The 17,408-nt window shown below is 38.3% G+C and overlaps 1 protein-coding gene across 13 annotated transcripts in view; it reads left to right on the top strand.

Annotated features, from left to right (window-relative positions):
• Positions 1-17,408, top strand: part of CDK17 (cyclin dependent kinase 17) — a 131,310-nt gene that overhangs the window by 51,882 nt on the left and 62,020 nt on the right. For all 13 annotated transcript variants that reach the window (XR_016037635.1, XR_016037633.1, XR_016037632.1 and 10 more), the window contains exon 2: positions 17,254-17,400. Coding sequence is in view for 2 of the 13 variants with exons in the window: in XM_088837124.1 (XP_088693250.1) it covers positions 17,254-17,400 (147 nt within the window). In the remaining 11 variants the exon portion in view is untranslated. The remainder of the gene's footprint in view (positions 1-17,253; positions 17,401-17,408) is intronic.

Here is a 17,408-nt window from a genome sequence, read left to right as displayed (position 1 = left end):
CAACCCTCTCCTAATCTCCCCCTCCTAACCTCCTCTCCAGAAACAGCATTCTGCCCAGAAACAGGAAGAACTATTCCGCTGTGTCAGCACAACCTTGAGCAGATCGGGCAACCAACCCAGTCTTGCCCCCGGCTAACTGACCTGTGAGGGACCACCACTCCAAATCTTGCCTAAAGCTATATAAGTTGCCTCTTGCCTTTGTTCTGCTCGGACTTCCTCGACCTCGCTCTGTTGGGTCCTGGAATCCCGCCCAGGAGGTGCCTCGCCATTAAAGCCTGTTACACCGCTTACCTGGTGTCTGAGTTATTTTTACCTAACATTATCAAGCCATTTCGACCTTACAGTCCTTCTCTTACAATATTGTTTTGACTGTTCAAGGTCCCTTGGAATTCCATATAAATTTTAGGATGTGCTTTTCTATTTCTGCAAAAAACACTATAGGAATTTTGTTTGATAAGGATTGCTTATGTAGATCACTTTGGGTAATTTTGTAATTGAATACTAAGTCTTAATCTATTGGGTTGACCAAAAACTTCATTTGGACTTTTCTGTAACATCTTATGGAAAAAACAGAATGAACTTTTTGGCCAACCCAGTATATGAAAACAGATGTCGTTGCACTTGTTTCAGTTCAGTTCAGTCGCTCAGTCGTGTCCGACTCTCTGCGACCCCATGAACCACAGCACGCCAGGCCTCCCTGTCCATCACCAACTCCCGGAGTTCACTCAAACTCATGTCCACAGAGTCGGTGATGCCATCCAGCCATCTCATTCTCTGTCGTCCCCTTCTCCCGCCCCCAACCTTTCCTAGCATCAGAGTCTTTTCCAGTGAGTCAACTCGTCGCATGAGGTGGCCAAAGTATTGCAGTTTCAGCTTTAGCATCAGTCCTTCCAATGAACACCCAGGATTGATCTCCTCTAGAATGGACTGGTTGGATCTCCTTACAGTCCAAGGGACTCTCAAGAGTCTTCTCCAACACCACAGTTCAAAAGCATCAATTCTTCGGCGATCAGCTTTCTTCACAGTCCAACTCTCACATCCATACATGACCACTGGAAAAACCAAAGCCATGACTAGACGGACCTTTGTTGGCAAAGTAATGTCTCTGCTTTTTAATATACTATCAAGGTTGGTCATAACTTTCCTTCCAAATTTGGGGGGGGGCAACATTTTATAATTTTCAGTGTACCTGACTTCTGCCTCCTTGATTAGTTATTCCTAAATGTTTTATCAGTTTTGATTCTATATACATTTTCTATTTTCATTGCAAGCATATAGAATAAAACTGATTTTTGTATGTCAGTCTTGTGTCCTGTAATGTTGCTGAATTCATTTAGTAAAACAGGTTTTTACTTTGGATTCTTTGGGGTGTTCTACATGTAAGGTCATGTCATGTGAATAGGTATACATCTACTTTTCTCTTACCAATTATGATGCATTTTATTTCTTTTTCTTGCCTAATTACCGTGGCTAGAATTTCCAGATACTATGTATAAGTGGTGAAAGTAGGCATCCTTGTCTTGTTTCTGATCTTAGGGAAGAGTTTTCAGTCTTTTCATCAATGAATATGATGTTAGCTATGGGTTTTCCATGGTGTTATGAATTATGTTGAGGACGTTTGCTTCTCGTCCTAGTTTATTGAGTTTTTATCATGTAAGGGTATTGGATTTTGATAAATATTTTTCTGCGTGAATTGAGATGTTCATGTAGTTTTCCTCCTTCATTCTTTTAATGTAGTGTAATGTAATAACACTACATTAAAACTGATTATTCTGTTATATTGAACCTCCCTTACCTTTTGGGAAATGCCACTTTTAAAAAAATATTTATTTATTTATGGCTTTGTTGGATCTTTGTTGTGACATGCAGGATCCTTTGTTGCAGTGCAAGGGATGTCTGTTGCAGCGTGCAGGCTTCTCTGTAGGTGTGCTGCACAGGCTCCAGAGCGTTTTTGGACCCTGTAGTTTGTGGCAGGTGAGCTCTCTAGTTAAAGTGCCTGGGCTCAGTAGTCTTAGCATGCAGGTTTCATTGTTGCACAGCACGTGGGATCTTAATTACCCAATCAGGGATCAAACTCGCATCCCCTGCATTGGAAGGTGGATTCTTAACCACTGGACCACCAGAGAAAACCCCCACTTGTTCCTAAGTGTAATCCTTTTGGTATGCCGAATTCTGTTAGTAGTATATTAAGGATTTTTAAATCTAAATTCATAAACAATGACCTGCATTTATTTCTTACTGAGTTCTTTTCACTAATTTATGTATTTCTAGGAATTTATTCACTCCATTAGCTTACCCAGTTTGTTGATGTACAGTTGTTCATGTGCTAAATCGCTTCATTTGCATCTGACTCTTTGTGACCCTATAGACTATAGCCTGCCAGGCTCCTTTCGGTCCATGGGATTCTCCAGACAAGAATACTGGAGTGGGTTGCCATGCCTTCCTCCAGGGGATTTTCCTGACCCAGGAATCGAACCCACGTCTCTTATGTCTTCTGCATCAGCAGGCAGGTTCTTTATCACTAGCACCACCTGGGAAGCCCACGGTTGTTCATAGTATTCTTTTATAATCCTTTTTATTTCTGTATAATCAGTAACTTCTTCACCATTATTTCAGATTTTAGTAATTTAACTCCTTTTCTTAGTGTGGCTAAAGGTTTGTTGATAATCTTTTCAAAGAACAAAGTTTCTCTTTTGTTGACTTTTTCTCTATTTAACTTGCTTTTCTTCCAGTTCTGTAAGGCCTGCAGTTAGGTTGTTGGTTTGAGATCTTTTATTGTAGATTTTTACAGATACCAAGCACTGCTTTTTGCGGTATCTTACAAGTTTTGATACGTTGTGTTTTTGTTTTCTTTTGTCTGTATTTTATAATATCTCTTGTTACTTCTTTGATCCCTTGGTTGAGTGTGCTCTTTAATTTACAGCTATTGTGAGTTTTCCAGTTTTTCTTTGTTACTGATTTCCAATTACATTTCATTGTGATCAGAAAATATACTTTGTATGATTTTAGTCTTTTTAAATGTGTTAAGGTTTGTTTTGTGGTCTTAGTATTGTCTATCACAGAAAAGGTTCTGTTTTCATTCGAGAACAGTGTGTATTCTCCTGTTGTTAGGAGGAGCATTCTATATGTCTGTTGAGTCTATTACTCTAGGTATATAGTGTTGTTCAGCTCTATTTATTCGTCTTCTGTCTGATTTTTCTATCCAGTGTTGAAAATGAAATATTGAAGTCTCCGATTACTATTGTAGAACTGTCTGATTCTCCTTTGAATTTTGTTAGTTTTTACTTCATATGTTTTCAGCCTCTGTTGTTACATGAAGATGTTATGATTGTTACGTCTTAATCTTTTATCATAGTGTCTTTCTGTCTTGTAACCTTTATTTCACTATTTTCTTCTATTTTTCTGACAAAAAATTTAGCCATTTCAGCTCTCTTTTCGTTACTGTTTTCATGGAATATCTTTCTCTATCCTTTTACTTTCAATCTTAGTATCTAAAATAAGCCTCTTATAAACAGCACATGGATGGACCATATTTTTAAAATCCATTCTGCCAAACTCTGCCTTTCCATTGAAGAGTTTAGTCTATTTACATTTAATGTAGCTTCCCTTGTAGCTCGGCAGGTGAAGAATCTGCCTTCATTGCAGGAAACCCCAGTTTGCTTTGTGGGTCAGGAAGATTAGCTGGAGAAGGGATAGGCTACCCACTCCAGTATTGGGCTTCCCTCAGAGCTCAGTCAGTAAAGCATCTTCTTGCAGTACAGGAGATCTGCATTTGATCCCTGGATCGGGAAGATACCCTGGAGAAGGAAATGGCAACCCACTCCAGTCTTCTTGCCTGGAGAATCCCGTGGACAGAGGAGCCTGGCAGGCTACAGTCCATGGGATTGTAAGAGTTGTATACGACTTAGAGACTAAACCACCACTGATAAGGAAGGATTTCTTCTGTTTAGCTATTTTTTTCTGTATATCTTTGTCTCTTGGTCCTTCATTCCTCTGTTACTGCTGTTTTACACTTCCTTGATTTTTTCGTATTTGATTTTTTTTACTTTTTTCCTTTCCTGTAATTTTTAAAATTAATTTTAAAATTTTTGGTTGTGCAGGGTCTTCTCTGCTGTGCTTGGGCTACTCTCTAGTTGCAGTGCACAGGTTTCTCGTGGTGGCTTCTCTTACTGCAGAGCATGGGCTGTAGAGCGTGTAGGCTTCAGTAGTCGTGCATGGGCTTAGTTGCTCCACAGCATGTGAGATCTTCCTGCAACAGGGATTGAATCGGTGTCCCCTGCATTGCAAGGCAGATTCTTAACCACTGGGCCACCAGGGAAGCCCTCTGTAATATTTTTAAGTTAATTTCTTAATGGTTACTTGGAAACTAGAATTAACTTCTAGTAAGCCACTCCAGTACTCTTGCCTAGAAAATCCCATGGATGGAGGAGCCTCGTAGGCTGCAGTCCGTGGGGTCGCTAGGGGTCGGACACGACTGAGCGACTTCACTTTCACTTTTCACTTTCACACATTGGAGAAGGAAATGGCAACCCACTCCAGTGTTCTTGCCTGGAGAATCCCAGGGACGGGGGAGCCTGGTGGGCTTCCGTCTATGGGGTCACACAGAGTTGGACACGACTGAAGTGACTTAGCAGCAGCAGCAGCAACCTACCTTGAGTAATACCAGCGTAACCTCAATAATATATAAACACTCTGATATGTATAAATATATATTTTTATATATATATAGTATATTAACTTCCCTGTCTGTATAATTATTGCCACAGATTACCTCTTTATACATTGTGGGCCCATTAACTTAGGTTTATGTTTATCATTTTTGTGTGTGTGTGTGTGTACATTGTCCTTTAAATCATATAGGAAAGAGTGGGGGGAAGTGAAACTACAACCCAAAAGTACAATGATACTGTCTTTTATAACTACACATACTTACCTCTACTGGTATTTTTTAGTTTTTATGGCTTTGAGTTACCATCGAATGTCCTTTCATTTCAACCTACAGTTCTCCCATTAGCATTTCTTATAGGGCAGATCTACTAATAATGAACCTCTTAAACTTTTATATGAAATGTCTATTGATCTTTCATTCTTGAAGAATAGTTTGCCAAATTAGAATTCTTGGTTGACAGATTTTTTTTTTTCCTTTTCAGAGTTTAAATACATTATTCTCAGTGCCACCTGATCTTCATGTATTTTCTGATGCGACATCAGTTGTTAATCTTATTGAGGGTTCCTTTGTGTCAAGTTAGTTCTCTCTAGGTGCTTTCAAAATTTTTTAATTTTTTGTTTTTGGGTTTTGACACTTTGAATATAATGTGTCTCAGCGTGGATCTCTTTGAGTTTATCCTTCTTGGAGTTTGTTGAGATTCTTGAATGTATATGTTCATGTTTTTCATCAGGCTAGGGAACTTTCAATCTTTATTTCTTCACTTTTTAAATTTTTTTTTAACCCTCTTCTCTTTCTCTCCTGTGACTGGTTTTGTGGCTCCACTTGATGATGTTCTGTAGGTCCCTCAGGCTCTATTCATCTCTCTTTTTTCTTTTTTCTTTATGTTCCTCAGACTAGTAATTTTTACTTTCTTTCAAGTTCACTGATCTTTTCTTCTGTCTACTTAAGTCTCTCGTGAATTTTTCAGTTACTGTCCTCTTAGCTCTAGAATTTACATTGTGCCATGCTAAGTCACTTCAGTTGTGTCCAACGTTTTGCGACCCCATGGACTGTAGCCCACCAGGCTTCTCTGTCCATGGAATTCTCCAGGCAAGAATATTGGAGTGGGTTGCCATGCCCTTCTCCAGGGGATCTTCCTGACCATCGAACCCACGTCTCTTAAGTCTCCTGCATTGGCAGGCAGGTTCTTTACCACCAGTGCCACCTGGGAAGCCCAGAATTTTATCATTGGTTCCTTTATAATATCTGTCTCTGTATTAATACTCTCTTTCCATACACTGTTTTCTTGGTTTCCTTTAGTTCTTTGTTCTTAGCTTCCTTTAACTAGGAGCATATTTAGGGAAGTTTACTTAATCCCTTTGGCTATTATAAATTTTGGTCTTCCTCACGGTTTCTGTGAAATGCTTTTTTTTCTTATAAATGGGCCATGCTTTCTTCTTGTTTGTGTGCTGTGTGATTTTTGTTGAGATCTGGACATGCTATAATGTGGTAACTCTGTAAACCAGATACTCCCACACCATGGCTGTGGGTGTCTCTTGGCTGTTGAGGTCTGCTCCCATCCATTTTTGACTTTGCCAAATGATTTTTGCAAATGTGTATTCCTATGTGTGGTCACTAAAGTTTCTGTTCCGTTATCTTTGCAGTCAGGTAGTGTCACTACCTGATGAAGATCTTTAATACTTGGCTCAAGCAACAACAAAAAAACCATTGCTGTCTCGTTCCAATAGAAGCTGGTGTAGGCAGTATTAAATATATTTAAGACATGAAAATCAAAATTACTCCTTGATCCATGGGCTGCAGAGTGGACATTGTGTTAGCAGTCATGAAACATTCATCTCATTGTACATCTCCATTAGAGCTCTCGGGTGACCAGATGCATTGTCAGTGAGTAGTAATATGAAAGGCATGTTTTTGTACGGAGTAGGTCTCAAGACAAGGCTTAAAATACTCAGTAAACTGGTTGTAAACAGATTTGCTATCATCCAGATGTTGTTCCTTTTACAGAGCACATGCAGAGTAGTTTTGCATAATTCTTAAGGTCTCTAGGATTTTGGGACTGGTAAATGAACATTGATTTCAGCCTATAGTCACCAGCTGTGCTAGCCCTAACGAGAGTCAGCCTGTTCTTGGAAACTTTGAGGCCAGGCATTGATTTCTCCTCCAGTGAAAGTCCTAGATGGCATCTTCTTCCAGTAGAATGCTGTTCTGTCTACATAGAAAATCTGTTGTGTAGTGTGGCCACCTTCATTAATTATCTTAGCTAGCTATAGCTTCTACAACAATACTTGCTGTTTCACTTCATCTTGTACTTTTCTAGAGATAGCATCTTTCCTTAAACTTCGTGAACCAGCCTTTGCTAGAAACTTTTCTACAGCTTCCTTACTTTCTTTTACCTTTATAGAATTAGAGTTAGGGCCTTGAAGATAATCACGATGGCATGATCACTCACCTGGAGCCAGACATCTTGGAATGTGAAGTCAAGTTGGCCTTAGAAAGCATCACTTCGAACAAAGCTAGTGGAGGAGATGGAATTCCAATTGAGCTATTTCAAATCCTGAAAGATGATGCTGTGAAAGTGCTGCACTCAATATGCCAGCAAATTTGGAAAACTCAGCAGTGGCCACAGGACTGGAAAAGGTCAGTCTTCATTCCAATCCCAAAGAAAAGCAAGGCCAAAGAATGCTCAAAGTACCACACAATTGCACTCATCTCACACGCTAGTAAAGTCATGCTCAAAATTCTCCAAGGCAGGCTTCAGCAATATGTGAAACGTGAACTTCCAGATGTTCAAGTAGGTTTTAGAAAAGGCAGAGGAACCAGAGATCAAATAGCCAACATCCGCTGGATCATGGAGAAAGGAAGAGTGTTCCAGAAAAACAGCTATTTCTGCTTCATTGACTATGCCTAAGCCTTTGACTGTGTGGATCACAATAAACTGTGGAACATTCTGAAAGAGATGGGAATACCAGACCACCTGACCTGCCTCTTGAGAAACCTGTATGCAGGTCAGGAAGCAATAGTTAGAACTGGTCATGGAACAACAGACTGGTTCCAAATAGGAAAAGGAGTACGTCAAGGTTGTATATTGTCACCCTGCCTATTTAACTTATATGCAGAGTACATCATGAGGAACGCTGGGCTGGAAGAAGCACAAGCTGGAATCAAGATTGCCAGGAGAAATATCAATAACTTCAGATATGCAGATGACACCACTCTTATGGCAGAAAGTGAAGAGGAACTCAAAAGCCTCTTGATGAAAGTGAAAGAGGAGAGTGAAAAGGTTGGCTTGAAGCTCAACATTCAGAAAACAAAGATCATGGCATCTGGTCCCATCACTTCATGGGAAATAGATGGGGAGACAGTGGAAACAGTGTCAGACTTTATTTTTTTGGGCTCCAAAATCACTGCAGATGCTGATTGCAGCCATGAAATTAAAAGACGCTTACTCCTTGGAAGGAAAGTTATGACCAACCTAGATAGCATATTAAAAAGCAGAGACATTACTTTTCCAACCAAGGTCCGTCTAGTCAAGGCTATGGTTTTTCCCGTGGTCATATATGGATGTGAGACTTGGACTGTGAAGAAAGCTAATCGCCGAAGAATTGATGTTTTTGAACTGTGGTGCTGGAGAAGACTCTTGAGGGTCCCTTGTACTGCAAGGAGATCCAACCAGTCCATTCTAAAGGAAATCAATCCTGGGTGTTCATTGGAAGGACTGATGCTGAAGCTGAAACTCCAATACTTTGGCCACCTCATGCGATGAGTTGACTCACTGGAAAAGAGTCTGATGCTGGGAGGGATTAGGGGCAGGAGGAGAAGGGGACGACAGAGAATGAGATGGCTGGATGGCATCACCGACTCGATGGAGTTGAGTGAACTCCGGGAGTTGCTGATGGACAGGGAGGCCTGGTGTGCTGTGATTCATGGGGTCACAAAGAGTCAGACACAACTGAGCGACTGAACTGAACTGAGGGCCTTGCTGTGATTTAGGCATTAACTTAAGGGAATGTGGGTGGCTTGATCTTCCATCCAGCCTACTAAAACTTTTTCCATATCAGAAGTAAGACTGTTTTGATTTCCTTTTTTTTCTTACAATGCAAGTTTACTGAAGTATAGTTGACTTACTATATTTCGGGTGTACAGCAAGGTGATTTCAGTTATGCATATACACATATATTCTTTTTGAGATTATTTTTCTTTATAGGTTATTATAAGACATTGACTATAGTTCCCTGTGCTGTACAGTAAACCTTATTGCTTGTTGCATATTTATTTTTTTTAAAATTAGAAATCTAGCATTCCATTCATACTAAGTCAAACACAAAGAAATCAAAATGCCATAAATTTCTTAGTTAGGCAAAAATTCATGTTTTCTAAGATATAGATTATACATACTAAACAATTACAGTAGTACATCAAAAATCACTGATCACAGGTCACTACAACAAATATAATAACAATGAAAAAGTTTGAAATATTGTGAGAATTACCAGAATGGGACACAGAGACACAAAGTGAGCAAATTCTATTGGAAAATGGTACCAATAAACTTGCAGATTGCTGCAAACCTTCCATTAATGTTAAAAAAAAAACCCTTATCTGTTGTGCAGTAAAACAGAGTGCAATGAAAGAAGGTATGTCTGTAGTTACATTTTCAGGATTTAAAAGGAAAAAATAACCTGAAGAGTTTTCTTAATTATATAGCAGGCAATCCCAGATCAAATTTAGACCTCGGTGATAAAGTAAACTAACACATTACATATTTTACGCACTTGTATTTGGCAACTGATTTTTCAATATTTTCAGCTGTTTTTGTGTATTTGGCCGAGGAAGGGATAGAGGCACAGTTTATGTGAAGTCATTCTGAGTATCATTTATTGCCCTTTTACCTTAAAATTATTTAATTGATTTTTTAATTAAAGGATAATTGCTTTATAGAATTTTGTTTTCTGTCAGACTTCAACATGAATCAGTCATAGGTATACATATGTCCCCTCCTTGAACCTCTCTGCCATCTTCTTCCCTGTCCCACCCCTCCCTCTCGGTTGATACAGAGCCCTTGTTTGAGTTCCCTGAGACAAACAGCAGATGCCCATTGACTGTCTATTTTACATGTGGTAATGGAAGTTTCCATGTTACTCTGCACACATCTCACCCTCTTCTCCCTTCTCTCCATGTCCATAGTCTGTTCTCTATGTCTGTTTCTCCACTGCTGCCCTGCAAGGAAATTCTTTGGTACCATCCTTCTAGATTCTGTATGTATGCATTAGTATATGTTATTTCTCTTTCTGACTTACTTCACTCTGTATAATAGGCTCTAGCTTCATCCACCTCATTAGAACTGACTCAAATGTGTTCCTTCTTATGGCTGAGTAATACACCATTGTTATGTGTACCACAGCTTCTTCATCCATTTGTCTGTCAGTGGACACCTAGGCTGCTTCCATGTTCTAGCTATTGTAGATAGTGCTGCAGTGAACATTAGGGTACATGTGTCTTTTTCAGTTTTGGTTTCCTCAGGGTGTATGCCTAGAAGTGGAATTGCTGGGTCATATGGTGGTTTTATTCCTACTTTTTTTAAGGAATCTCCATACCATCTTTCATAGTGGTTGTATCAGTTTACATTCCCACCAACTGTGCAAGAGGATTCCCTTTTCTTCACACCCTTTCCAGCATTTATTGTTTGTAGACTTTTTGATAATGGCCATTCTGACTGGTGTGAGGTGTTATCTCATTGCAGTTTTGATTTGCATCTCTAACAATGAGCGATGGGACCAGATGCCATGATCTTTGTTTTCTGAATGTTGAGCTTCAAGCCAAACTTTTTACTCTCCTCTTTCACTTTCATCAAGAGGCTTTTGAGTTCCTCTTCACTTTCTGCCATAAGGGTGGTGTCATCTGCATATCTGAGGTTATTGATATTTCTCCCAGCAATCTTGATTCCAGCTTGTGCTTCTTCCAGCCCAGCGTTCCTCATGATGTACTCTGCATATAAGTTAAATAAGCAGGGTGATAGATGGAAAAACTGTGGAGATAGTATCAGACTTTATTTTTTTGGGCTCCAAAATCACTGCAGATGCTGATTGCAGCCATGAAATTAAAAGACGCTTACTCCTTGGAAGGAACGTTATGACCAACCTAGATAGTATATTAAAAAGCAGAGACATTACTTTGCCAACCAAGGTCCGTCTAGTCAAGGCTATGGTTTTTCCTGTGGTCATGTATGGATGTGACAGTTGGACTGTGAGGAAAGCTGATCGCCGAAGAATTGATGCTTTTGAACCGTGGTGCTGGAGAAGACTCTTGAGGGTCCCTTGTATTGCAAGGAGATCCAACCAGTCCATTCTAAAGGAGATCAATCCTGGGTGTTCATTGGAAGGACTGATGCTAAAGCTGAAACTGCAATACTTTGGCCACCTCATGCGACGAGTTGACTCACTGGAAAAGACTCTGATGCTGGGAAAGGTGGGGGCGGGAGGAGAAGGGGACGACAGAGAATGAGATGGCTGGATGACATCACCGACTCTGTGGACATGAGTTTGAGTGAACTCCGGGAGTTGTGATGGACAGGGAGGCCTGGCGTGCTGTGATTCATGGGGTCGCAAAGAGTCAGACACGACTGAGCGACTGAACTGAACTGATTAATGAGCACATCTTTTCATGTGTTTGTCCTCTTCTTTGGAGAACTTTCTGTGTAGGTCTTTTTCCCACTTTCTGATTGGGTTGTTTGTTCTTCTGATGTTGAATTGTATGAGTTGCTTGTATATTTTGGAGATTAATCCTTTGTCCATTGTTTCATTTGCTATTATTTTCTCCCATTCTTAGGGTTGTCTTTTCACCTTGCTTATAGTTTCCTTTGCTGTGCAAAAGCTTTTAAGTTAATCAGGTCCCAGTTTTTTCAGTTCAGTCACTCAATCATGTCCAACTCTTTGTGGCCCCATGGACTATAGCACACCAGGCTTCCCTGTCCCTGTCCACTTGTTTACTTACCTTTAAATCTTTGACCTGGCTATGGCAAAAAACTGGAGATCTTTTTGACAGCCGGAAAGACATAAAAGTTGTTTTGTATTATACATTAACACATATATTTCAATGGAATATATATGTATTTATGTATTTGTATATATGTGGTAAGTGCTGTGAGTAAAAAAAGAAAGGAATAGAGGGGGTCAGGGTCAGGAAAGAGCCCTCTAAAGAGTAACAGTTATACTTAGGCTGAAATTTGAACATTTATAATTGTTCTCTCGATAGGTGGGTCTTAAAAATATTAAAACCAAACAGTTGCGGAGTTTTTATTTAGGGTTTATTTTAAATCAGAGCACATTTACTTCTAAGGTAAAAATAGTTTTTGCAGTGGCATGAATTAAATATAAAACTAAATATTTAAGCATTCACTCTAAATCACATTGTTACCATATCTTAATCTTTATAAAAGTGATGGTGTAAAGATCCTCACAGTTCCAAATAAAAGTTTTTGCTAAAACAGAAAAAATATTTTATCCCATCTCTTGAGGGTTTTGGTTTTAGGAAATCAGTAATTTAGCACTGCTTTATTATAATATAGTAGTTAATGTAAATAGTAATTTTTACTTCACAAAAGGTGTTTTATTGTAGCATTGTAAATAGTAATTTTTACTTCACAAAAGGTGTTTTATTGTAGCATTGTATGTATTTTTGTCATCAAGTTAATGGGGAAAAAAGTTGATATGCACAACTCAAAGATAATTAGAAATGTTGGTAAATCTTTAATTTGGGAGTATTTTTTCTTTAATAATGATCTAGGCAGCATTGATGAAATTCTTTAACATTTGTGTTTACTGATCATTGTGACTTAATTAAAAGGTTACAGTTACAGCATGGAAGATAAATTAGAACCTTTTTGAGGTTGTGATGTGTTTTATTATGAAGTGTCTTTTCTCTTACTAATATGAATTAGAAATGTTTTTCTTAATCCTGACAGATTAGAAAATACATAAAATGTTATTTTATAGACTAGAATTTTCTCCACTCTTGATGGAACTGCCTACTATTCTGAGTTATAAACACATGGAGTTTCTCTTACTATTTTGTTCAGAAAGCATTGTATGAAGGAAAAATTAAGGCTTATGTGATTTTCCTCTATCCCCCTTTTTGTACCCGCTTAAAACCACCAAAATTTACTTGGAGCTCTATATTGGCAGTATCCCAATAGAAATACAATGCAAGCACCATACTGGATTTTTTTAAAGTATTTTGCAGGCATATTCAGTTAGTAGAATTATTTTTCAATATACATTTTATTTAAATATATCTATAATTTTAAAAAATCGTTATGCATATAACGATTTTTTTTTTTACATTTTTTTAAAGTACTAAGTCTTTAAAATCCAGAGTGTATTTTTTACTTATAGTACAAGGAAGTTTGGATTGTCTACTTTTCAAATGGTCAGAATGGGTTGTTTCTGTGTTGTGTGAATTAATTCCATAATAATATATGTTATAGTTTTTTTTAATATTTGTTTTAATCTTTATTGTCATCTAAAATAAGAGGCAGGTACATGGTCAGCAAATTTTCAGAAATGGTGTGTAAGATTCTCAAGTGGTAATGTTTGTATAATTAGACATTAGTAACCATGTGACTGTGTTCGAGAAAATTGAAGTCAAAAAGTTGGTAATTGTGAGCGAGCAGCTCTTAGGGCTTTTTGTTTGGATATGCAGATTTCTTGAAGGAGTATGTGTTGAGGGTTCCTAGGATACTCTTATGCTTAATAATTTGCAAAAGGGCATAGATTTTTAAGCGTATGATTATGTTTTATTAGAGGAAAAAAATATTTAAGATTAAAATCAGCAAAGTGGAAAGGGTGTGTAGGGCAGAGTCCAAGAGAAACGAGGTGTGAATTTCAGTTATTCTCTCCTAGTGGAGTTGCCTGACAGTGCGTCATTCTTCCAGTCATCTTGTATGACAGCATGGCAGAGTGGTGCTAAGCAGGGAAGCTTACCTGAATCTTGGTGTGCAGAGGGGTTTTTTTAGGGGTCAATTACAGAAGTGTACAAGTACCTACATGGCTGTCTTTAGTTACTCAGTCTCCAGCTTCCCTTATTCTTTCTCTCCCTAGAGGTCAAACTGATAGGCATACAAAGATGGGGATTTACCATAATTTACATTGTTAATATAAATTGTTGGGTGTGGCCCAAGATTTCAGGTATACAAAGAAATTTATCAGGTAGGATATTGCAAGAGTCAGAGGTTATCTTCCAGGAGCTAGTCTTTAAGTGATCCCTCATTGGAATGAGCAGAGTTTGACCCCCCAAGCTTGCAGAATTAGCCCATTATTGCACAGGGTGATTCTGGAGCTTTACAAAGGAAGGGTATCTCTAGTATAAATTCCTAAAGAAACTAAAGGGTAGATGAGATTGGCAATAGCTCAATTCACCTTAAATACTATTGTTTTTTAAACAAATAGCATTGAATACTGACTCTCAGGGTAGAGCTAAATGAAGACTGACTTTGAAAAGTAAAGAATCTAACATTTAGGACAGCACTATAGTTACAGATTTCTTAATTGGAATCAGTCTTCAAGTTTACTGACTGCCTCCTATAAATTCACCTTGTTTGTTAAAATATATATTATCTCCATCTAATCCATATCTGAACTTCCATTTCTGTCTGTGATGAGAGGAATTAGTATCAAACCAAGGCTCCTTATCAAGGGCTTCCCTCATAGCTCAGTTGACAAAGAATCTGCCCACAATGTAGGAGACCCTGGTTCAATTCCTGGGTTGGGAAGATTCCCTGGAGAAGGAAATGGCAACCCACTCCAGTATTCTTGCCTGGAGAATCCCATGGACAGAGGAGGCAGGCTACAGTTCATAGGGTCGCAAGAGTCGGACAGGAGTTAGCAACTAAACCACCCCCACGGCTCCTTATTAGACTAGGGAAAAAGTATAGTTTGAAGGCATTGTAGAGCTTCTGAGTTGGTCAAAACTTCAGGAGTAAAGGTTCAAGAGAGGAGAGAGAGACTCTGTGCTGGGTTTCCTCTTGAAATATTTTCTGCCTCAAGCTCTTTGGGATAAGAAGATAAAATTGAGCAGTGTATGAGAGATGAGCAAAATATGACTTGAGGGAGTTGAGTGGAGTTTTCAATAGATTTTGTTGTTGTCATTTTTGTCCTAGGTTTGCACCTGGCATTGTTTGAAAGGCCACACTGTAGGAGTGGAAACAAACAGAAGTAGGCCAGTCTTTACTGTATCTGAAATTCAGTCTCAAACCAGCTGTGTTCCTAATTGGACTGAGATGGTCTGCTCTTACTCTGGAAGAGCAGGTGGAAAAAAATTAAATCCTTTCTAGAAGAAGAAAACATCATCCAGAGCTTCCATATTTTTTCCTAAGTATTTTCATGTAGTCATTCACATACAATGTGTTCAGTTCAGCCGCTCAGTAGTGTCCGACTCTTTGGGACCCCATGAATCACAGCACGCCAGGCCTCCCTGTCCATCACCAACTCCCGGCATTCACTCAAACTCATGTCCGTCGAGTCGGTGATGCCATCCAGCCATCTCATTCTCTGTCATCCCCTTCTCCTCCTGCCCCCAATCCCTCCCAGCATCAGTCTTTTCCAGTGAGTCAACTCTTCACATGAAGTGGCCAAAGTATTGGAGTTTCAGCTTTTGCATCAGTCCTTCCAATGAACACCCAGGATTGATCTCCTTTAGAATGGACTGGTTGGATCTCCTTGCAGTCCAAGGGACTCTCAAGAGTCTTCTCCAGCACCACAGTTCAAAAGCATCAATTCTTCAGCGACCAGCTTTCTTTACAGTCTAACTCTCAGTGTGAAGTAGTCTGTAAAAAAAAAAAACTATGCATGCAATAGGAGCAACAGAAGAAAACCAGCAGTAGAAACAGGTTATACAGTTTATTCATAGGTTATGTAATTCTCGCGCTATAGACAAGAGCTTTAAAATACTGTAACCTAGTCATGAAAGTAGACAGCATGGTGAAGAAGTTCACTGGAGAACTTGAAACTATAAAAAGGAATCAATTAAGAATAAAGGACTGAAAATAGAGTAACTGAAATTAAGAACCCAATAGATCAGTTTAACTGTAGTTTAGACACAGCTGAAAAGATTAGTCAACTGGAAGATAGTAGAAAATATTTAGCAACAGTAATTTATCTTTAAGAATGTAAAACAGAATTGATAAAACATATTACTTACAAATTTGTATTTGATACCCTCCCTCCAGTCTTTGAGCAGACAAAAATTATTCATTATAAATACCTTATGTAGCTTGTTCAGCACACTCAGCTACTTGGAGTAAAGACCTGGAATGAAAAAGTAAGCAAAATGCTTACCAATTCAAAACCGATATCCAGAGCTAGATGGTTAAACAGGTATTTTAACATATTAGTGTTAGAAGATTCTTACTTTTAGTTGGGCTAATGGTTTTAATATGATGGGTAATATGGTAAACTGGTTTAGTTGCTAAGTCATGGCTGACTCTTGCGACCCTATGGACTGTAGCCTGCCAGGCGCATCTGTCCATGGGATTCTCCAGGCAAGAATACTGGAATGGGTTGCCATTTCCTTCTCCAACAATTAAGACTGTAAATTAGAAAAGAAATTATGGGTAAATAATTGAGAACTTGATTTTGGCAACCAGTACCTGTTTAATCATATCTAATACTCCACTATGAATTGTACCATTGGTATATGTACTTCTAAGAAAATAGAAAGCTGTCAATTGTAACTGACATCACATTAATTGTGATACATCCTGATTTCAGAGATGTTAAAATGTGGGGGAAAAGGTAAATGATAATCTTAGTTTTAAATCTCAGTTATGTCATTAATTGTTTGCTTTCAGTCAAGGAACTTCTTTGGGTCTGTTTGATTATTTGTGAAACTGGGATAGTATAGTCTACTCTTTAGAATTAGGAAGGCTAAATGTATTAAGAGATATGAATAGTCTTACGGAGTAGGCATTTTGAAACCTGTTAATTAGACTTTCATTTTTTTCTTTGTAAAATTTGGCATTGTTACGATAATAGGAAGAGACTCCTGACAACTGATGGGATGGGGTGGGGGAACAGAACCCCAATATATTGGCTAAATAAGAACTTAAGAAAATTTCTGCTGGTGATGTTTAATAAATTGTCAGACTTCATTCTTAATTCTCTCCCTGCTTCATTGCTTTCACCTGTCTTATTTCCTCAGTTGTATTTAAAGATGATTCCAATACAATGATTGATATTTATAATGATGGAACTGACACATCAAAATAATGATATATTTTCACTGAAGTGGCTTTTAGAGAGTTCATTTTAGGAAAATTTCTAATCCTTCTAAGTTTAATTGTGATGCTTAAAATCTCAATCTTTAGTTTTGTAGAATTCTTGCTCTTCTGATGATGCTATATATGTATGGCATTAATCAAAATGAATGGATCTTTTTAAGGAAGAGGCTAGATTTTGTGATGTTTGATGCACATGAAAATTCTTACTTTACACTTATTTTGAAGATTCCCAATGAACCTAGAAAAACATTGTTCTTGAGCAGTAAGATATTCATAGCTTTACTCTTGTGTTCATTCTGTTCTCTTCTTTCAGGATTTTTCAAGTCACATTCAGTTGATAGGATGAAAAAATTTAAGAGAAGGCTATCCCTCACGCTTCGAGGAAGCCAGACAATTGATGAATCATTGTCTGAATTGGCTGAGCAAATGACTATTGAAGAAAACAGCAGCAAAGATAATGGTAAATAT

This window comes from Moschus berezovskii, chromosome 6 (assembly GCF_049115385.1).
Source record: "Moschus berezovskii isolate FMDL1 chromosome 6, NW_MosBer_1.0, whole genome shotgun sequence".
In the NCBI taxonomy this organism is placed as follows: Eukaryota; Metazoa; Chordata; class Mammalia; order Artiodactyla; family Moschidae; genus Moschus; species Moschus berezovskii.
Note: the sequence above shows the minus strand (reverse complement) of the source record. Positions and strands in the feature narration are given on the sequence as shown.